Below are 23,419 nucleotides of genomic sequence, written 5' to 3'. Positions count from 1 at the left end.
TGGTCTGTACACATGATGGAATATTATTCAGCCTTAAAAATGAATGCAATCCTGACACATAGTACACTATGGATGAACCTTGAGGATACTATGTTAAGTGAAATAAGCCAGACTAAATCAACAAATACTGTTGAGTCCACCTACTTGAGGTACCTAGAATAGTCAAATTCATATAGACAGAAGGAGCAGAGTTTATTAGGCGTTGGCATGGGCGCGGGGGAGGGGGGTGCGTAGTTCTTGTTGAAAGATCATAGAGTTTCACTTCTAAAGAAAAAGGGGGGATGAGAGAGTCAATTCCTAAGTAGGTTGATAAGAAGTCCCAGGTCCCCAAGGAAGAGAAAGGGGTCTGGGGCTTTTGCAAAGGGGATAGAGGTCTGGAGTCCTCAAGAAGGAGAAAAGGACAAGCGCTTTCTACATTGTTTTGTCTTACTCAAAGTAACAATGTATCTTGCTTGAGGATATGTTTCTCCTTAACAAGAACCTTCCAACTAATCTTGTTATCTTAAGAAGTATGTTGTGGGAGTGGATCTGGTAAGACCTTTCTATTGTTAGTTCTAATCTTGTTAATTTAAGATGTATGTTGTGGGAATGGGTCTGGTAAAAGTATCTAAGGCTTTGATTAAAACTAGCAGTGGGGCACTCTCCATCCCCCTTCTGACCTCTGTGTCAGAAGATTTCTCTGTGCCTTTTTCACTTTAATAAAACTCTGCTACACAAACACACACACAAAATAAAGATCATAGAGTGCCACTTTTCAAAAAGAAAGTTGGGCAGTGGTGATGGCTATCAAAGAACTTAACGCCACTGAACCACACACTTAAAAATGGTTAAAACAGGAATTCCCTGGCCGTCCAGTAGTTAGGATTCTGGGCTTTCACCTTAAGAAGCCTGGGGAAATAAGATTCTGCAAGCTGTCCAGCATAGCCAAAAAAAAAATTTTTTTAATGGTTAAAGTAGATTTTACATTATGTATTGTTACCATAATTTAAAAAAAACTCTCAGCTATAAGATAAACAAGGTTTGAAGATCTAATGTATAATAACATGGTGACTACAGACGATAATACTGTATTGTAAATTGAAATCTGCCAAGAGTAGAAAAAAAGAGAAAAAAAGAAAAATTATTAAAAAAAACCAACAACAAGGAACTAAGTCCCCAGTGGCAGTGTTTCCAGTCTCTTAATGCCCATCTTCTCAGGCGCTGCCTGTAACACATACCAGTCCTTCAAGCCAACTCACATAACAGCTCCTGCAAGCAGCCTGCACTGAGAGCTCAACGGTGAGCCCCCCCCCACCTCCCTGAGCCCTCTTTATGTGAAGCTCTTCACACATCATCTTCATGAAACCCCCGTGGAGAGGTGGAGACTGGAGCCTTTCATGCTTTATCATCTCCTACAACTGATGTGATCCTGGGATTTCCAGTGAGAATAAATGCTCCTCTATAGAGCCACACTGTACATTTATTTCTTCATGCACTATGCTCCACAAAGATTAAAAAAAAAACACATAGCTCATCAGTATCACCTTTCTAGATTCCATATATATGCGTTAATATGTGATACTTGTTTTTCTCTTTCTGACTTACTTCACTCTGTATAATAGGCTCTAGGTTCATCCACCTCATTAGGATTGACTCAAATGTGTTCATTTTTATGGCTAAGGGATATCCTATTGTGTATATATATACCGCAGCTTTATCCATTCATCAGGCAATGGAGACACAGACATAGAGACAGACATGTGGACACAATGTGTGAGAGGGTGAGACGAATGGAGAGAGTATCATGGAAACATAACTACCACATGCAAAACAGGCAGCCAGTGGGAAAGTGCTGTATTATGCAGGGAGCCCTAATCAGGTGCTGTGTGGCAACCTAAGAGGTGGGAAGGGGTGGAAAGTTCAAGAGGGAGGGGACATATGTATACCTGCGGCTGATTCATGTTGATATATGGCGGAAACCAACACAATATAGTAAAGCAATTATCCTCCAATTAAAATAAACCAAATAAATAAATCACACCACAGCACAGCAGCCTCTCTGTTTTGGTTCATCACCGTGCAGGGCACACCAAGCCCACCCAATAAACAGCTGCAATTTTCATCTGAGATGCCTCTGAGTTCTGTAAACCAACCCTTAAAGTATCCTAGCAGCATACTGAAAATAATCCTACTCAAACATCAACAACAAGAGCCAGATGAAAATGGATTAACACCCTGTGGGGTCTATAGGAAGGCCTGCGGGTATAAGAGCTTCCATCCTGATTGCTAATGGACTGCAGTTCCAGAACATTCTGGATATACACACAGGTCACTGTTAATTCTTTTCCCACTTTAAAGAGACCAGTTGCAGGGACGGAATGACAGGAGATGTTCTGTTAAATGCAAACCTTCAGAGAAATAAGAATATATTTAAAATAATGCTTGGATCAGTTTTAAATTTTAAGTAAAAGAATCACTTCTGTGGGTGTGTAAGGAAAGCTCATTGCTAGAGGCAGGAGAAGTACACTCCCTGGGTCTCTTCAATCCCTACCTAAACCATTCTGCATCACACAGGCAATTCATGGGGCTCAGGGCACAGACAGCTGTTCTGTCCACTAGGTGGCAGCATGTAAGTATAAGTTGTTTCTGCCATAATGACATGCAGTGTTGAAACACCTTGTGCTCTGCAAAATCACACTAATTATAACAGGGTTAAGAGGCAAAACAAGGCTGGAACAGAGTACTCAAAACCTGCGCAGCTCAAAACGAGGGCACTAACAATGCAAACGAAGATGTGAACACGATTTAAAAGACGTGTTCAATGCTTTAAAATTCTTTAAGCGCCTGATAAACGAAAAATAGATTTGAGGAAAAAAAGGAGAGGGGCGAGGGTAAGTTGAGGCTGTTTAGGACAAAGTGTACGAAAACGAGAAGGTCATAATAGGCATGTCCAGGAACCAGCACGTGACGGACCCAGCCCTGGGGGGGCCACTGGAAGGGGCAGGGCGTGCAGCATTGAACTTCCCAACAGTCCAATGGGTGAGTGGGAGCTGTATTCAGCTGCTATTTACCTGCAGTCCAAAACAGTACTTTAGCCACCTGATCTGAAGACCTGATTCACTGGAAAAAAATCCCGATGCCGGGAAAGATTGAGGGCAGGAGGAGAAGGGGACAACAGAGGACAAGATGGTCCAATGGCATTACCAACTCAAGGGACGTGAGTTTGAGCAAGCTCCGGGAGATGGTGGAGGACAGAGGAGCCTGGCTACTGGAGCCCACGGGGTCTCAAAGAGTCAGACACAACTCAGCAACTGAACAGAAACAACAACACGTGCTGTGGGAAACTGTCAAGAACACTCTTCCGCACCCTCTGCCCGTCGCTCTCCATCCAACAGCCAGAGGGCGCTAGTCTGAGAGAGAGGAGGGCGTGCTGTGACCACGTGTGCCGGGATCCACTCACCTGCAGTTAGGTAGGCATAGTAGCACTGGGACCACCGGGACTCGTTTTTTAGCCTCTCAAAGGAATTGAACGCGTCCTTGAAATTCAGCTCTATCATGCTGCACCAACCTGTGAAACAGATGTTTTTAGAAAAGGATCCTAAAGTAACACAGGCTTCCCTGGCGGCTCAGTGGTAAAGAATTCGCCTGACAATGAAGGAGACACAGGTTCGATACCTGGATTGGGAAGATCCCTTGGAGAAGGACGTGGCAACCCACTCCAGTGTTCTTGCCTCAAAAATCCCATGAACAGAGGAGCCTGGTGAGCTACAGTCCGTGGGATTGCCAGAGTCGGACACGACTTAGCGACTGAACAGCAAAATAACGGGCTTTTCAGCCCATCTGTAGGTTACACATCTCTCATCCTGCTGACTTCCTCTGCAAGTGTTCCATGTAAACCACCTGAGAACTTCATAATTCTCTTTTTCTTCTTAACCATTTTCAGTGGGATGCTTTGAGGAAGACACAGCATCTCTGATTTCACAACTGGTGAGGCAGTATAGAAGGGAAAGGCGTAAAGATTTTGAGGAAAATGGTCTAATTTGTCTCCAGTTGTGCAATAAACCTAAGCACAGCAGTGCTTCTCTCCCAAGAACAAGCAGAGAAAAAGGAACGATGCTACTAGATTATATAACACGGTGACCACCTCAGAAGTCTCACATACTCACCAGCGCGTTCACGATCACTGGTAATTAGCAAACTGCTCAGAGCAGTAGAGAGCGAGCCAGTGAGACATTCAGTATTTGCCACCCTCCCTCTGAGGGGCAGAGAAAGGACCCAGCTCTCTCAGAGCAAAACATCCTTAGGCTGGCATCCTGGGGGTAGGCAGGGGTGGGGAGAAGCAACAGCAGCAAGGATATAAGGAGTTTTATCCTCTGCTGTTAGTAACAGCAGCTCCTCATCATAGAGCCAGCCCTGTGTGTGCCAGGCACCTGATGTAATTCTCTCTAATCCCAGTGCAGTCTTGGAAAGGTGGCTGATGGTGCCGCACCTGACCAAGGAGAAAGCCTAAGGCATGAAGAGGCTTCGTGACTTGCTCAGGGTCACACGGCTTAGAAGAGGGAAGGGCTGAGGATCAAAGGCCATCGCGCTCTCCTTTCTGCGATCTGCCTAACAAATTCTGTTATCCACTCCACGAAGAAGTCACATCACCTGACACCCTACAGGGATGAGGGGAAGCCACATTTCCAGGAAATTCAGCGTCAGACTCCACGGGATATGATATGAAGTTGACGTATTTTAGAGTAAAACCTGGGGCTGATTATTTCCATCCTAAAATAGACTTCAGGGTAAGACTTGGATTCAGTGCAAAAGTAGAGGTGGGAGGTAGCACCAAACCAAAATAAGGAGGTTGAGTTCTGATTGTGCTGTTCCCGCCCTCCACCCGCACCCCAGGTTAACCCTAAGTCCCCAGCCCTGGGTTCCATGATTTCTAAGCTTTCTTCAGCTCTAACATTCTGCCCCTCCACAGACCCAGAAGTGGTGCGCACACAAGAAAAGGCCACCATGATCAGTCTACAATATATACAGTATCAAATCTTTATGTTGGACACTTTACTACAATGTTACATGTCAACTCTATCTCCACGAAACTAGAAGAAAAAAAGAGTATCCTAAACAAGAAACATGAAAGGTCACCAAAGCCAGTTCTTCAAGTTCTATACTACTGTGTCTCATATTCCCTTCTACATTATGGCTACAAACCAGAGCTCCAGCAAGTCGGTTGTTGTTGTTCAGTTGCTAAGTCATGTCTCTTTTGTGACCCCATGGACTGTAGTCCGCCAGGCTCTTCTGTCCAGGGGATTTCCCAGACAAGAATATTGGAAAAGGTTGTCATCTCCTTCTCCAGGGAAGCTTCCTGACCCCGGGATCAAATTCAAACTTCCTGCATTGGCAGGTGGGTTCTTTACCACTGAGCCATCACCAGGGAAGGCCCCCAGCAGAGGTGAGACTGCAGAAAAATATATTTCCCACTGGATCACATTTGATCTTCACTTTCTAAGCTATAACAGACGTATAAAACGTAATACTGTTTATTGGGCAGTTCTCAATCAGTTAGCACTCTTCTTTAAAAAAAAAAAAAAAAAGATTCAGGAAGACAAATATATCTATGGCAGGCAAGCAAGCAGCAGGCACTGTAAGGTCCACGCTGCCAGGTGACAACTGCCTCCCCAGGCTTCCTCCATCTCTTCTTTTGTGTCTCTGATGACAGCCTTTGGAGTCTTAATTTAACTTTTGGTTCTCATCACCACCTCATTTTTTCTCCTGTCTCTGCTCCCTCCTTCATTCCTTGTACGTGTGCTATATACAGTGTGACCTTGAAGTCTTGGCTCAAACTCTAAAAAGCATGAATCCCTTACTAAAACGTGTTTCTGCTGTTTCAAGTCCAAAGTTGTGTTTATGCATCTCAGCATAATTAAGCCACTGTCACAGTCAAGGATTATGGAATCACTAATGTATTTTAGTGCAGTCAGCCAAAAAAAAAAAAAATTATAGCAACAACTTTGGGGGAGGGATCTCCCCCTTTGGGAGAGGGGGGCTAAATCTTGGGCAAACAAATGTCTCCGGGTCTGTCTATAAATGCATCTCCCGAGAGGGGAGAAGCAGGAGGGAGTGGCTAACACGTGTGCCAAGTACCCTGCCTCACGCTCATGTGGGTACTTTCATCTAAACCACACAGCTGCTCCAAGGGCTACTGCAGGGCGAGGTCTCCTAGTTAGTTGGCAGAACAGCTAACTGGGCTTGGAATCCATTCACCCAATCTCTCCTAAGGAGGGAAGAGATAACAGTTCTGAATTCTAATATCCAGTCCAATAAAAGAGTCAAAATTGGTTCTTTTTTTTTTTTTTCCAAAATTGGTTCTTACTCTATTCATTCAACTGTGCCTATTAGCCTAGAGTCAAATCGTCAAAGGAACAAATTATTGGAAAGAAATAATGAGAATTCACTGAGATAAGTATAGCTACTTCCGCTATGGTAACAAAGTACTGTTATTACAAAAGGCAGCCAGCATTTCACAAAGACACAAACTGCACAGCGTTAATAGTGAAAGAGCGCACAGGAATGCATTAACACTTGCAGGACAAGAAGCTGGACACAAACTGCTGTGTTAATATACTATTTCATGACAGGCGACTGGAGCGACATTCAACACTTACCAATTTCATAGAGACAAACATGCTGGATTTCCCTCTGGTCTACTGCAAGTTCCAGAGCAGTATGGAAGGAAGTCAAGGCACTGTTGATTTGACACTAAGGAAAAAAATGAAAACAGAGTCATTGGCTTAAGATCTATCATTAACATTGCGACAGAGGATGAGATGGTTGGATGGCATCACCGACTCAAAGTTTATGAGTTTAAGCAAGCTCTGGGAGATGGTGAAGGGCAGGGAAGCCTGGCGTGCTGCAGTCCATGGGGCTGAAAAGAGTCTAACGTGACTGAGCGACTGAACAACAAAAGCGTTGTTTTCTCAAATTCAAAAGTGTCTTTTCCCTTCTAGTTACTTTAAACAGATTAAGCAGTATAGAAGAGAGCGATCTGAAGACTTCTGGGGAAATGGCCCCGTCCATGGTTGTGAGCTCAGAGCACCTCTCCTTCTGCTCAGCCAGAAAGACCCTCCCGGGAGGGCTGGGCCCACAGCCCCTCCTGCCACTGGGTCTCTCTGTGCACCTGTGGAGAACTTGGTGGAGTCCAGTGATGAGCTGAGCTGATCCTTGGGACAGGTGACTTCGACAAGAGAGGGACTGCACGTCCTCCTCCTGGGTATACCCACAGGACCCAGAGAGACTCGCAGTCAGCACTGTCGGGAGCCAGTCCCCGGGTCCAGCCTCAGCCGCTCTCCCTGCTGGGACCCCCTCACTCTCGACCCCACAACTCAGTGCTATTGTCAGATTGCTTCCGGTCATCACCTCTCTTCTCCGGACACTTTAGAAACTGAGGATCCAGATTTCACTTCCTACTTTTGCATTCGTCCAGTACTGTCTAGAGCCTGAGAGACTCTCAAATCTCTGTCCTGCTCTTTCCTGGTTAAATACATTTAGTTTCTCCTTCCACGAAAGATCTCTTTCAAAATCTGCTGATCTGTGGCCATAAGCAACTGGTAAGAGCACCTAATGGAGAAGGCGATGGCACCCCACTCCAGTACTCCTGCCTGGAAAATCCCATGGATGGAGGAGCCTGGTGGGCTGCAGTCCATGGGGTCGCTGAGGGTCAGACATGACTGAGCGACTTCACTTTGACTTTTCACTTTCATCCATTGGAGAAGGCAATGGCACCCCACTCCAGTGTTCTTGCCTGGAGAATCCCAGGGACGGGGGAGCCTGGTGGGCTGCCGTCTATGGGGTCGCACAGAGTCAGACACGACTGAAGTGACTTAGCGGCTTAGCAGCAAGAGCACCTAAAAGGCATCATCAGGATGAAAGGGAGGTAGATTAAACCCTAAATGTGGCAATGCCAGGTGTTAAGTATCACCTATCACTAGGGATATAGCGATATAAACCCTAAACATAAACCCTAAATGCCCCGAAGTCCTGACGCACGCTCAGAAGTGTTCCTTTCTCCCTCCCTCGGGCGTCTGCAACGCGATGCTCTTCCACCCTGCACTCAGCACCCTGTCCTGGGCATCTCCTTTTGCTGCTCCCAGGGAACTCCCTTTCCAACGCTCCAGCTGCCTCTTCTCCCTGCAAGCAGCCAGACTGGGGCATAATGAGTCTGAGAAGAGGGGCTGTTGGTTCCCTGAGCCCAGCCCCCACCATATTCCTCAGTGACGTGATGCCTGATCACTGCAGGAGGCCCCCGGACCCTACACAGGGCACAGATGAGTCAGCAAGGAGATGTGCAGGACAGTCTGTGACTCAAGAGCACTAGGAGCCAAATGACTCGTGAACCAAGGCCACGGCTGGGCCAGTAACTGCTCGTGCCCCGTAACCCTTCACTCTGCTGGCAGCAAGCTTCAGGCTGAGTGCTCAATCCCATGTCACCCCCGCAAGTGCTCGGCAGGCAGCCAGAGAACACACACATCACTGCCTCGCTAACTTGTGTTCTCAAGGAGCGCAACACCGAGTTGAGGGGACCCTCACAGGAATGAAACAAGCTCCCTTCTCTAACCGCGAGATGTTTACACCGACTGTGAGCACCAGGCCAAGATGTGTGTGTGTGTGTGTGTATGCATATGTTTAGTTGCTCTGTGGTATCTGACTCTTTTTCGACCCAAAGGACCATAGCCAGCCATGGTCCTCTGTCCACAGGATTCTCCAGGCAAGAATCCTGGAGTGGGTTGCCATTTCCTCCTCCAGGGGATCTTCCCAACCCAGGGATGGAACGTGCATCTCCTGCACTGCAGGCAGATTCTTTACTGCTGAGCCCCTGGGGAAGCCCACAAAGCCAAGATACCAAAGGTGAAAAATCAATCTCTTATGAAAAGCGCGTGTGTGTGGAAAGAGCTGGACACTCATTATGCCATTTATAACTTTCTGGATCAGTTGTTCCTTCCTGGACCTTCCTGGTGGTCTAGCGGTAAAGAATCCATCTGCCAATGCAGGAGACACAGGTTTGATCCCTGGTCTGGGAAGATCTCACAGATCAACTGAACAGAGCAACTGAACCTATGCACCACAGCTACTGAGCCTGTACTCTGCAACAAGAGAGGTCACAGCAGTGAGAAGCCGGTGCAACTAGAGAGTAGCCCCCCACGTGCCACAACAGAGAAAGCCCACCCAGCAATGAAGACCCAGCACAGCCAAAAATAAGTTAATAAAAAAAGTTCTTCCCCTGCATCACACATGCACTCAACTTAGCCCATTTACACAGAAACCACAGTGTTAGGGTTTCTGCTTTGCATGGATCTCCCCAGTTTCCCAAGTTAATGGCTCTCAACTCTCACACAGGGGTGGGCCATCACTACCAAGCTGACCCCAGCCGAGGTCCAGCAGATGGCAGTGCAATGCCACACTCCCCTTCAGAGGGCAGAAAACTACTCAGTCAACATTTATCAGACAACTACTGTGTCCGGGATGGAATGAGCTCTGGAGATACACACACGAGTCCAAATTAAGCTGTCAACTCAAGAAAATAAGAAACCAAGTAATAGCTGAATTAACATTATTTCTCTTAACCCTTTCGAAGAGTCCGAGATAGGTGTGTATTAGTTCCATTTTCAGATGAAGGAATTGAAGTGCAAAGAGGTTAGGTAGCTTGGCCAAGGTCGGGGGCTAGCAATTGACTAGTATGTAAGTTCTGCTCCAACTGCCTCCAGAGCATGCATTCTTCAGGGAGAGAGATGCAGGTGTGATTAAATGAAGGATCTGGAGAAGAGGGCCAGTTCCTGGATTATCCAGAGGGCACTAAATACAATCAACAGTATCCCTATAAGAGGGAAACAGAGCTGATGCAAGTAGGTGGTGGTTTAGTCGCTAAGTCGTGTCCAGCTCTTGCAGCCCCACGGACTGGGGACCACCAGCCTCCTCTGTCCTTGGGATTTCCCAGGCAAGAATACTGGAGTGGGTTGCTGTTTCCTTCTCCAGGGGATCTTCCTGACCCAGGGATTGAACCTGGGTCTCTTGCATTGCAGGCAGATTCTTTACCATTTGAGCCACCAGGGAACCTGATGGAAGTAGAGGCGGTGGCACTATGACCACAGAGGCAGAGATCGGAGTGAAATGGCCGCAGTCCAAGGATCTAGGTGACCACCAGAGGCAAAAGGCAAGGAATGGAGTTTCCCTACAGCCTCCAAAGGCTGCACTGCCCACCGCCTTGATTTGCACCCAGAGACTTTGGACTTTGAGCCTCCAGAATTGTGAAAGAGAAAATTTCAGTCATTTTAAGCCATGAAGTTTGTGGTAATTTGTTAGAAACGTCTTGGGAAACCAGAGCAGTACACCTCTTTAAAGATTAAACTGTGGGGATTTCCCCAGTGGTCCAGTGGCTAAGACTCCGAGCTCCCAATGCAGGGGGCCCAGGTTCGATCCCTGGTCAGGGATCTAAGATGCCACGAGCGGCAACTAAGACCTGACATGGCTAGCTAGCTAAATAAGTAAATCAATAAAATAAAAATTAACCTGTGAAGAAAGTCCCAGGCTCTTTATGGAGCTTGACTACATTATCCCAGGAGCAAGCATAGCTACAAAATTAATTCCACTTCTAGTCTGATCACTCATTAAGGAATTACAATGAACAGCCATTAAAATTGTAGAAATATGTTTCCCTCTTTTCACCAAAACAATTCAAAACAAAAGTGATCCACGGGAGTCCTTACAAATTAAAATATCCACAGCTCAGCAGAGAAAGAAGAATTATTCTCAGTTTGACACTCAATTCCCAGCTTAATTTTTAAAGAAATACATGTACCCTGAAGAAAACACAGAAAATAGATTAGTATGAAAAGGCTAGGACATCAAGAGTTGGTATCACACCGGCTTCTGTCTCATGAATTGTGCCCTGATACACTGTGTCACAAAAACGACAAAAAAAAAGCCTCGGTTTCCGTACTGGTAAAAGGAAGGAAAAAACATTGGCAAGCTTTAATCTGCCTCCAGAGGAAGCCATGAAGAATAAAAGCATGAATCTCTGCCAGATTAAATGGAGCATATTTATTGCCAAATTAAAAGCAGCAGGACTGACAGCTACTGCACTGTCATTACAGAGATTCCAAGTGTTTCTCCAGTTACTCAGGACTTCCTGAGGTGTCTTCTTAAGCATTTTATATCTTTTGTTGGAACTGAAAAAGGGATCTGTTGTTCCATTTTCAAGTGAATATTGCTGGTATGTGGAAATCTTTGGATTTTTTTTTCAAGTATAATGTCTGTTACACTCAGGAATTGTTAACATTCTTACATTTTTTTCTTTTGGATTTTCCAAGGAAACATTCAAACCACTTGCACATAATGACAGTGCTGTCTCTCCACTTACAATAGACAATTGGGTAGGACCACTGGTTAACGAGGGCTTTCCCAGAGGCTCACTGGTTAAGCATACACCTGCAGTGCAGGAGACACAGAGACAGGGGTTCAACCCCTGGGTTGGAAGAGCCCCTGGAGGAGAAAATGGCAACACACTCCAGTATCCTTGCCTGGAAAATCCCATGGACAGAGAAGCCTGGTGGGCTACAGTCCAGGGGGTCCAAAAGAGTCAGACACGACTGAGGAACTGAGCGAGTGTGCACACGCATGCGCGCACGTGCACACACACACAGCAGTTAAAATACTGAATATTAGCAAGCACCAAACACATATTTGCTTTATTCTAATATAAAGGAAAACACTGGTTTTCATTCCAATTCCAAAGAAGGAAAATACCAAAGAATGTTCAAACTACCACACAACTGCACTCATTTTACATGCTAGCAAGGTAAAGCTCAAAATCCTTCAAACTAGGCTACAATAGTACATGAACTGAGAAATTCCAGATATTCAAGTTGGATTAAGGAAAGAGGAACCAGAGATCAAACTGACAACATCCGTTGGATCATAGAAAAAGCAAAGGAATTTCAGAAAAATATCTACTTCTGCTTCATTGACTATGCTAAAGCCTTTGACTGTGTGAATCACAACAAACTATGGAAAGTTTTTCAAGAGAAGCGAATACTAGACCATCTTACCTGCCTTCCTGCGAAATCTGTATGCAGGTCAAGAAGCAACAGTTAGAACTGGACATGGAACAACAGACTGGTTCCAAATAGGGAAAGGAGTACGTCAAGGCTGTATTGTCACCCTGCTTATTTAACTTTATATGCAGGGTACATCATGCAAAATGCTGGGCCGGAGGAAGCACAAGCTGGAATCAAGATTGCCGGGAGAAATATCAATAACCTCACATATGCAGATGGCACCACCATTATGGCAGAAATCGAAGAACTAAAGAGCCTCTTGATGAAAGTGAAAGAGGAGAGTGGAAAAAGTTGGCTTAAAACTCAACATTCAAAAATTGAAGATCATGGCACCTGGTCCCATCACTTCATGGTAAATAGATAGGGAAAAAGTGGAAACAGTGTCAGATTTCATTTTCTTGGGCTACAAAATCACTGCAGATTGACTGCAGCCACAAAATTAAAAGACGCTTACTCCTTGGAAGAAAAGCTATGACAAATCTAGACAGCATATCAAAAAGCAGAGATATCACACTGCTGACAAAGGTCCATGTAGTCATTTTCCTAGTAGTCACACAGAGCTGGACCATAAAGAAGGCTGAGCACTGAAAAAATGATGCTTTCCAACTGTGGTGCTGGAGAAGACTCTTGAGAGTCCCTTGGACTGCAAGGAGATCAAACTAGTCAATCCTAAAGGAAATCAACCCTGAATATTCATTGGAAGGACTGGTGCTGAATCTGAAGCTCCAATACTTTGGCCACCTGATGCGAAGAGTCAACTCATTGAAAAAGACCCTGATGCTGGGAAAGACTGAAGGCAGGAGGAGAAGGGGACAAAAGAGGATGAGATGGTTGGATGGCATAACTGACGCAATGGACATGAGTCTGAGCAAACTCCCAGAGATAAGTGAAGGACAGGGAAGTCTGGTGTGCTGCAGTCCATGTGGTCAAAAATAGTTGGACACAACTTAGTGACTGAACAACAACAATGCAGTAATTAGCTTCTCACAAATTAATTACTGCAAAATTAATTTTTTAGTAATTAATTTTGCAGTAATCAGCTTCTCACAAATTATTTCAGAACACTGGAAAACATTCCAGGTTTGTTTTTAATTAGTAAAGTTAACTTTTTTAGAGCAGTATTAGAGTGTGAAAGTTGCTCAGTCGTGTCTGACTCTTTGTGACCCCATGGACTATACAGTCCATGGAATTCTCCAGGCCAGAATATTAGAGTGGGTAGCCACTCCCTTCACCAGGGGATCTTCCCAACCCAGGGACTGAACCCAGGTCTCTTGAATTGCAGACAGATTCTTTACCAGCTGAGTCACAAGGGAAGCCCAAGAATACTAGAGTGGGTAGCCTATCCCTTCTCCAGTGGGTCTTCCTGACCCAGGAATCAAACTGGGTCTCCTGCATTTAGAGCAGTATTAGGATTATAGCAAAACTGAGCAGAGAAGTCAGTATTTTATTATAAACTATACCGAAGAATGACAGAGTTGTTAGTTTCTCGTAATTGCATTTCTGCCAGATTCTCATTACGTTTAACAAAAAATGCTGTTTCTTAGGAAGAAATAACTTTAAGATTGTTACAGTTTAGTTGTCAAGTACCGTAACATTTGAAACCAGCTTTGTTCCCTCTAATACATTTTGCCTTCAATTCTGAAATTATCATTACTGTCTTTTTTTCCATTCACATACACCTGATTTATTTTGTCTGCACTTTAGCTTTTACTTTTGTATCACCATTTAAATATTTTTAGTTAGCTATGATCTAGTTTGTTAATTTCTTTTTTATCCTAATCTTAGTTATAATCTTTTGTATAGAGATATGGTAAACATAAATGGATTTAGACAACTAATATTTTTGTATTAATTTCTGATTTTGTTCCTGACAGTTATGTTTTTCTTATCATATGAACTATTTTACTTGCTTCATCCTCTACATTCCTTTAGATGGTGTAAACTGTTTTTACAACTCTGCTTGTGGTCACCTAGAGGTTAAAAAACAAAAAAAAACAAAAAAAACTAGAGAAATTCCGATTTTATCTAGCAGGTATTACCACAAATACACAAGTGAGTGCTCTTGCCTGAAAGGGACAAAAGAAAATAAAACATGTAATAAAAAGGGACAGACAGATCATGGGTAACATTTTCTACCCAATTTAAAACAATTAAGTTATTCTGTTGATATTTCCACATTAATATATTTTTAAGCTGTTAAGAAAGCAGAGATGGTGGGACCTCCCTAGTGGTCCAGGGGCTAAGACACCGTGCTCCCAATGCTGGGGGCCTGGGTTCAATCCCTGATCTGGGAACTAGATCCCAAACGCTGCAACTGAAAAAGATTCCCACGCCACAACGAAGATCAAAGACCCCGTGGGCTGCCACTAAGACCCAGTGAAGCCAAAGAAATGAACGAAAGAATGAATGCCTAGCTCTCAGAGCACACTGTGAAGACACAGTAAGTATGAACAATTTTCAGAGTCAGCACTATAAGCTTAGTGTCACATCCTGTTTACCCAAAGATTTTCATAGCAATAGCAAGCTGACAGGGTTCTCTTGATTCAACGACTGAGCAAAAAGTCCCATTTCTAGAGTTGCAAAAAAAAAAAAAAAGCAAAAATGGAAACAAGGCCAAGTTGTTTCAGGGGCCTGGCCCAAACTAGTGCCAGAGGGAAAGCAAGTTCCAGACAACCCTGAGGCTGAAGCGCCAAGACTCTGCTTCCCAAATGAGCAGTTTTCTCCTGTGCCACCTCAAAGGTGTGTTTAACATTAAATGACAGCACCAACTCACAGACAGAGCAGTCTCAGCTCAGAGCCAGTCCGCTGGCCTTCAAATGATGCTGGTGTCACCTAACTCTGTGGGTGAGACCCCAGGGAGGAGAGCGCACGGATGGTGGTGGACTGAAGGACACAGCCTCTCCCGTGGACTCGGCTACTGGAGAAGGCCACTGGGCCAGTGGATGGTGCTGCGTCTGCTTTGGGAATCCTCAGTTCTGTTAAACAAATAAGAGTCTGAAACACAGGCACGTTCTCTCAAGACGTTTTAAGTAATCGGTCAGCAGAGTCTGTTAGACACAGGTGGAATTCCTGAGATGTGTTCATACAAATCAACCTCCTCCGAAATGATGATGGGGACTGTGTTTAAAGTAAGAATGTTGAGCAAGTGCAAAGGCTATAAGAAGCGTCCTCTGAAATTCCTAATAAAATCCCATATATAAGGGAGGGACTGTCTGATGTGAACAACATGAGAAATGAAAGAGACTCAGCAAGAAAAGATGGTGACGTTGTAGCACATTTCTTAGCAAATGCAGTGAGTCCCTAAGCTCTGGACGAATGCCATGTGTTCCTGCCAACTACACAGATTACAGATTAGTGGATGAAGCCCAGACTTCTATACCACAGGGATGCTCCGTGAATCCCCACTTCCTCTTTCGTGGTCTGCACATTTCTGACATGAGAACACCCCCAGAGCCTACTGTGATTGACTACTTAGAAGACACACATCAACAACTGATAATTCTAGTCAATACTCTGAAACCTAGAAAAAGGTAAATGGCAGCTATTTCTGGAATACAAGATTTGTATCTGTTCTTTGAAGCACTTTTGTATTTTACCATGTTTCCAAACGAATATGCATTTTTTAGACATAACAAAGTATATTAGTTGCTCAGTCATGTCTGACCCTTTGAGACCCCGTGGACTGCAGGCCCCCAGGCTCCTCTGTCCATGGGATTTCCCAGGCAAGAATGCTAGAGTGGGTAGCTATTTCCTTCTCCAAGGGACCTAACAAGGTAGTTGAAAATATACATTCTTATGGTGGCGCAGAGGTTAAAACGACTGCCTGCAATGTGGGAGACCTGGGTTCAATCCCTGGGTTAGGAAGATCCCCTGGATAAGGAAATGGCAACCCACTCCAGTATTCTTGCCTGGAGAATCCCATGGACGGAGGAGCTTGGTGGGCTTCAGTCCACGGGTCTCAAAGAGTCGGACACAAGTGAGCGACTTCACTTCTATGCTACATTAAAAAAAATTTTTTTTAATGTCTTTTTAAGTGGACCATTTAAAAGTCTTTATTGAATTGAAACACAAATACTGTTTCTGTTCTATGTTTTGTTTTTTTGGCCATCAGGCATGTGGGATCTTAGCTCCCAGACCAGGGATCAAACCCACACCCCCTGCACTGGAAGGTGAAGTCGTAATCAATGGACCACAAGGGAAGCCCCCTGCCTTTAAAGATCATTGCTGAAACAAGCTTATTCTGGTCTAATCATTGCCAACATTAAAGCTAACATATTTGGCACTCTTTATCTTGTGCCTGTTAGAGGGAGAGCTGTTGAAATGGGAAGCAAGACTCCAAAGCCAACAGTCCTCACCTCCGTGCCTCTCATTCTACAGACCGGCTCCCCTCCCAGTCATCTCCACCCCCTCTTCAGTCATCACTACTCACAACCACCACCCATTCATCTAGCCCTTGTTACTGTCTTATACAATCCCCTTCTCATGCATTCACATTCCAGTCTTCATAATCAAATTCTAAGTTTATTTTAGGACACAGGCTTTTTCTAGTTCTCTTGGCATCCCCTCCAGAAGGCCTTTTCCATTACAGGCTGCAAATCTCTGATTACACACAAATGGAATACAGCAGTAGTGTTTTCAGCACCTCCATGTAAATGGACAGCACCCTCCTTGGTAAGTGAGTTATGGAACCAAATCCACCATTAAGGGTAGAGGAGCTGAATAATGTACAACTTGCACGATTTCCTTGGTCCCTCAACAGTAAGGACCATGACTTTGACAAAATTTGTGAGGGGAAATGCTTCATACTATATTTACAACCAAGACACAGTTCTATCTAAACAGGAAAAGTCCTGACCTAGCCCTTTGCAGAATCCATGCTACATTATTTAAGGCTGACAGGGGAGGCACTGTCCTCTCTTTACAGACAAGCACACAGGCTCAGAAAGCTAGCCAGCCAGGAAGTGGAAGAGTCTGTTTTGAGCTCAACTACCCTATGCTACCTTTGAAAATTGCAGAGGAGGAATCTATATGAAAGATGGCAGTAAATTTAAAAGAAATATATTTATTTTAAAGGTGCTATCAAAGAATTTTCAACACGAGTGAAGGAGATGATGCAAAGAATTAACCCAGAAAAACAAAGACCATAGAAATACATAAAAACAAGTCTGCAGAGTGTCACACCCTACACAAAATAAAACAGGAAATTCAAGATAAACAGGAAAATCTGGGAAACTGATGGAGGGGATTAATATCCACAGAGACGTAAATGAGAGGAACAAATAGAAGCCATAATTAGGAAAGTGACTTTGAAAACTTTTCCTAGAACTGAATGACCTTCTCTGTAAAGGATGTCAAATGTACAAGCTGGTATATGGGTTTTTCCAAAGAAGAATTTAAAAATACATTGTAAAAGGCAGAAATGCCAGGTAGTCACAGTTCTGAAAATTCAAGAACCATGAAAGAAAGTTTTATGTAACAGCTTTGAGAAAATTCTTTCCTTTTAAAGTGTACAATTCAGTGGCTTTTACTATATTCACAGAAGCATGCAACTCATAAGCTGAAAGAAATCTTAAAAATGATGTAGCCTAGTGTTTCTCAAGGACTTCCTAGTGGCTCAATGGTAAAAAAAAATCCTGCTGCAATGCAGGAGACACAAATTCAATCCCTGGGTCGGGAAGATCCCCTGGAGGAGAAAATGGCAACCCACTCCAGTATTCTTGCCTGGGAAATCCCAAGGACAGAGGAGCCTGGTGGGCTACAGTCCATGGAATTGCAGAGTCAGACATGACTGAGCACGGCACCGTAGCAGTATTTCTCAAGTGTGTTATACTGAATGTTTCTATGTCTCACAGGCCACAATATGAAAAAGAATCCTCCTGGTCAAGCAACCTGGGTGAACACAGCAAATACACACACTACCTCCCTCATGATGCAACACTAAACTCTCCGAGAAGCCCCAGGATATCCTAATTTAAATGATACGAAATCTCTTTCCATGGAATATGTTATTAACTAGTTCATCACATCAGTGCTCCAAGGAAGATGCTTCAGGAAAAAACTGATTTATTTCAACCCTCCTGATTTTCCAGGTACAGGACTAGAACCAGAGAAGACTGGCTTCACCAAGGTCTCACTGTTCTTCACAACTGTTCGACATGTGAGCAACCATGTGGGAGTAGAGAGGGTTTTCATTCTTCACGAAAGAGCCAAAACCAGACCTTCAGACTTTTAGCCCAGCGCTCTTTCTCGTGTGTGTGTGTGTGTGTGTCTGTGTCTGTGTGTGTCTGTGTGTGTCTGTGTCACTCGCTCAGTCGTGTCCGACTCCATGGACTGCAGCCCTCCTGGCTCGTCTGTCCATGGAATTCTCCAGGCAAGAATACTGGAGTGGGATGTTGGGACGCCATGCCCTTCTCCAGGGGATCTTCCACATGGCAGGCAGACTCTTTACCATTGGAGCCACCAGGGAAGATCTTTTTACAATGCTACAGGTCAAAACCTGAAGCTCTGAAACAATGACAACAAACTCCCAGAGCCACAGTAAAATGAGGACTAGCACAAGAAACAAAAAAATGCACAGATTGAGGAAACCAGGGTGCCCACACGCTGAGAGTCCAGAAGCATCAAGAAAAACAGAAGAGTTCAATGCAATACTACGAGAAAACACAGAATTTCAAAGAAGAGCTCTGGACAGGGGTAGGTAAAGTGGAGAACACCATTTCCTAAAACTAGCTCTGTGCAACCCAGCAATGGGAGTTTGCTGGACACTTACTGGCCTTTGGAGAGGGAGAACAAAGACCCGGAACGCCACCTGTGTGGATATGCAAACCTGCTTTAAAAACGGCAGAAAAACAAATAAAATACTGTGATCTTTTCAATCCAAATTGAAGGAAAAATCCACCCCAGAGTAAGCAGAAATGAAAACAAACATAATCATAAATACAACTCTGAGGGCAAAGGAAAACACATGCTTCATATACATAACATGTATAAGAAACTCCTCTGTAAGAGCAGAGTGGGGTTGAGAAAGAATTCAGGTCATCTGTTGCTTCTGGGGTCACCCCAACTCCACCAGCCTCTCTCCACCAAATGCTCCAGCCCCCTTGAGCCTGGATGTCCCCATCATGGGGCCTCTTCTTAGGTCTAGGCTTGAATGCAGGATCATGCCCCATGCTCTCATATCTATCTGGAAACTCCTACTGACTCAAGAGCCAATCCAAATATTCCCTCTCCTGGGTCATCTTCCCCAGAAGATGATGGTTGCACCATGGGTGACCCTGTTTGCCCTTCCTACATGCCTGTTTCTGTATTTCTCAAAGCTTGGCCTTCTTCAGTGATCAATGCAAAGAAATAGAAGAAAACAATAGAATGGGAAAGACTAGAGATCTCAGGAAAACTAGAGATACCAATAAAACACTTCATGCAAAGATGGGCATAATAAAGGACAGAAATGGTATGGACCCAACAGAAGCAGAAGATATTAAGAGGTGGCAAGAATACACAGAACAATTACACAAAAGATCTTCATGACCCAGATAACCACGATGGTGTGATCACTCAACTTAGAGCCAGACATCCTGGAATGCAAAGTCAAGTGGGCCTTAGAAAGCATCACTGCAAACAAAGCTAGTGGAAGTGATGGAATTCCAGTTGAGCTATTTCAATCCTAAAAGATGATGCTGTGAAAGTGCTGCACTCAATATGCCAGCAAATGTGGAAAACTCAGCAGTGGCCACAGGACTGGAAAAGGTCAGTTTTCATTCTAATCCTTCTCCGAATCCCAAAGACAGGCAATGCCAAAGAATGCTCAAACTACCACACAATTGCACTCATCTCACACGCTAGCAAAATAACACTCAAAATTCTCCAAGCCAGGCTTCAACAGTATGTGAACCATGAACTTCCAGATGTTCAAGCTGGATTTAGAAAAGGCAGAGGAACCAGAGATCAAATTGCCAACATCCGTTGGATCATCAAAAAAGCAAGAGAGTTCCAGAAAAACATCTACTTCTGCTTTATTGACTATGCCAAAGGCTTTGACTGTGTGGATCACAACAAACTGGAAAATTCTGAAAGAGATAGGAACACCAGGCCACCTGATCTGCCTCCTGAAACCTTGACCTCTTATGCAGGTCAAGAAGCAACAGTTAGGACCAGACATGGAATAACAGGCTGGTTCCAAATTGGGAAAGGAGTATGTCAAGGCTGTATATTGTTACCCTGCTTACTTAACTTATATGCAGAGTACAACATGAGAAACACTGGGCTGGATGAAGCACAAGCTGGAATCAAGACTGCTGGGAGAAGTATCAATAATCTCAGAAATGCAGATAGCACCATCCTTATGGCAGAAAGTGAAGAGCCTCCTGATGAAAGTGAAAGAGGACAGTGAAAAAGTTGGCCTAAAACCCAACATTCAAAAACTGAAGATCATGGCATCTGGTCCCATCACTTCATGGCAAATAGATGGTGAAACAAAGGAAATAGTGAGAGACTTTGTTTTGAGGGGCTCCAAAATTACTGCAAATGGTGACTTCAGCCATGAAATTAAAAGACGCTTGCTCTCTGGAAGAAAAGCTATGACCAACCTAGACAGCATATTAAAAGCAGAGACATTATGTTGCTGACAAATTTCCATCTAGTCAAAGCTATTGTTTTTCCAGTAGTCATGTATGGATGTGAGAGCTGGACAATCAAGAAAAGCTGACTGCCAAAGAATTGATGCTTTTGAACTGTGGTGTTGGAGAAGACTCTTGAGAGTCCCTTGGACTGCAAGGAGATCCAACCAGTCCATCCTAAAGGAAATCAGTCCTGAATATTCATTGGAAGGACTGATGCTGAAGCTGAAACTCTAATACTTTGGTCACCTGATGTGAAGAACTGACTCATTGGAAAAGACCCTGATGCTAGGAAAGACTGAAGCCAGGAGAAGAAAGGGGCAACAGAGAATGAGATGGTTAGACAGCATCACTCCTCAATGGACATGAATCTGAGCAAACTCCCTGAGATAGTGAAGGACAGGGAGGCCTGGTGTTCTGCAGTTCATGGGGTTGCAAAGAGTTGTAACCGACCGAGTGACTGAACAACAACAACAAATCTAGACCGTTGGGCCAGAGTGGAGGAGCCAGGACTCAGCACGGGCAGTCAGCCTCCAGATCTGAGCCCTCAGCTACAGTGTGTATCTTATTACATCACAGGATCACAGCTTCCCAAACACTCTGTTAGCCATCGAAATGCAGGCTGAATTTCAAGGGATACAATCAAATCCCTAAACAAGAACACTAACATTTCACTATTCTTATAAGACAAATATGTTATGATAAAATATTAAGAAAATGAACTATAAAATAAGCTAAATTAAGGAAAACCAGAAATAAAGTGGAAGTAAAATATGAATTGATTAAAAAAAATCAAATCTCTCTCTATAAAAACCAATATGAAACTCTTAAGTCCAATCATAAAATTAGGAGAACATAAATTTATAAAAGCACCACTAATAATAAAAAGTAATATCACACTTACATGCCTGGATATAGTCATATGTCTTAAAAATATGTGGAAATAAGAAAAAGTAAAATATAAAACTAAGATGAGTATAACAGTAAGTGGACATCTTCAGATTACTGAAGAAATGAAGTTATTAAAGAATTAATTTCAAAACAGTACTTAACAACAACTGAAAAAATGGTTAATGTTTCAACTTTAAACAACTTTCAAATGTTTAATGATGGTTTAATTACTTTAACTGACTTGCTTCTCCAAAATGTAGAAAAAAATATTCTATTAAGCAACTCATTTTTTTAAAATAGTAAGTTTATTTCTAAAGCCCAATAAGAATAAGCCCTCTTGGATATTTATAATAATATTTCAGTTCAGTTCAGTTGCTCAATCGTGTCCGACTGTTTGTGACCCCATGAATCGCAGCACACCAGGCCTCCCTGTCCATCACCAACTCCCAGAGTCTACTCAAACTCATGTCCATCGAGTCAGTGATGCCATCCAGGCATCTTATCCTCTGTTGTCCCCTTCTCCTCCTGCCCCCAATTCCTCCCAGCACCAGAGTCTTTTCCAATGAGTCAACTCTTTGCATGAGGTGGCCAAAGTACTGGAGTTTCAGCTTTAGCATCAGTCCCTCCAATGAACACCCAGGACTGATCTCCCTTAGAATGGACTGGTTGGATCTCCTTGTAGTCCATAATAATATTTAAATATACGTTATTTGCTAGTAAGCTACATATACTATTATTACATATACATAACATTATATTTAGAATATATATAAAATATATAACATATATATAACTTATTAGCAAATAAAAGCTAAAAAGAGAATTGGATTGAGACAGAGGCCTGAATTCTAGTTCCTCCTTAATGCAAAATAACGATGTACATGTACACATACTTCCTTCACTTGAACCTCTGTTTAGTATATACAGATGTACGTAAAAAATATAAAGTAATGAGACATAAAGGGTGACATGAGTAAATGAAGAGATACCATCAGAAATGAGGAAGAAATGCAAATATTTAAATTTCCTTATAATACACAGAACCTGACAAACTGATAACTATACAGAAACAGAAGTATAAAAATACTAAATAATACATATTTTTAAAGGCAATAGTATATTGCCTTAGATATTTGTTATATCTAAGACACAGAACCACAATTGTCAAAGCCATTTAATTTTCATTTTAAAACATCTATAATAGGTAGAAAATAAAGATAAATCAAAAATAGATTCCACCTATCTTAAGGATTTAGTTCAATAACAAGAAGATAAACAACCTTAAATAAAACAATGTTTGGATGGACCTAGAGATTATCCAACTGAGTGAAACAAGACAGACACAAAAAGATAAATGTATGATATTGTTTATACATGGAACCTAAAAGGGTACAAAGGAACTTATCTACAAAACAAAAGTAGAGTCACAGACATTGAAAACAAACTTATAGTTACCAGGGGGTAGGGGGCAGGGATGTATACATTGGGACTGACATATTCACACTACTATATATAAGACAGGTAATTAATAAGAATCTATGATGCAGCACAGGGAACTCTACTCAGTACTCTGTAAAAGCCTATATGGGAAAAGAATCTAAAAAAAGAGGGCATCTGTATAATTCACTTTGCTGTACACCTGAAACTAACACAACATTGTCAATCAACTACAATTTAATAATAATTTTTAATATTCCTGAACCTAGTAGGCATCAGAATTAATAGCCATCTGCACATGCAAAGGGGTATGGGAATATGAGTTTTTAAAACATCATTTTACAATATGAAGAAAAAATAGTCTGCGTGTGCCAGTTTGAGAAGACAAACATTATT

General features: G+C 43.2%; 1 protein-coding gene across 3 annotated transcripts in view; it reads right to left on the bottom strand.

Moving 5' to 3' along the window:
- TTC39C (tetratricopeptide repeat domain 39C) overlaps positions 1-23,419 on the bottom strand; it is a 100,595-nt gene that overhangs the window by 10,562 nt on the left and 66,614 nt on the right. For all 3 annotated transcript variants that reach the window (XM_040264743.1, XM_040264744.1, XM_040264745.1), the window contains 2 exons: positions 6,636-6,729; positions 3,440-3,547 (listed from right to left, as the gene is read on the bottom strand). In XM_040264743.1, coding sequence (XP_040120677.1) covers positions 3,440-3,547; positions 6,636-6,729 — 202 coding nt within the window. The remainder of the gene's footprint in view (positions 1-3,439; positions 3,548-6,635; positions 6,730-23,419) is intronic.

The sequence above is a fragment of the Oryx dammah genome, unplaced genomic scaffold, assembly GCF_014754425.2.
Source record: "Oryx dammah isolate SB20612 unplaced genomic scaffold, SCBI_Odam_1.1 HiC_scaffold_22, whole genome shotgun sequence".
NCBI lineage: Eukaryota > Metazoa > Chordata > Mammalia > Artiodactyla > Bovidae > Oryx > Oryx dammah.
This window is presented reverse-complemented; position numbering and strand designations above follow the sequence as displayed.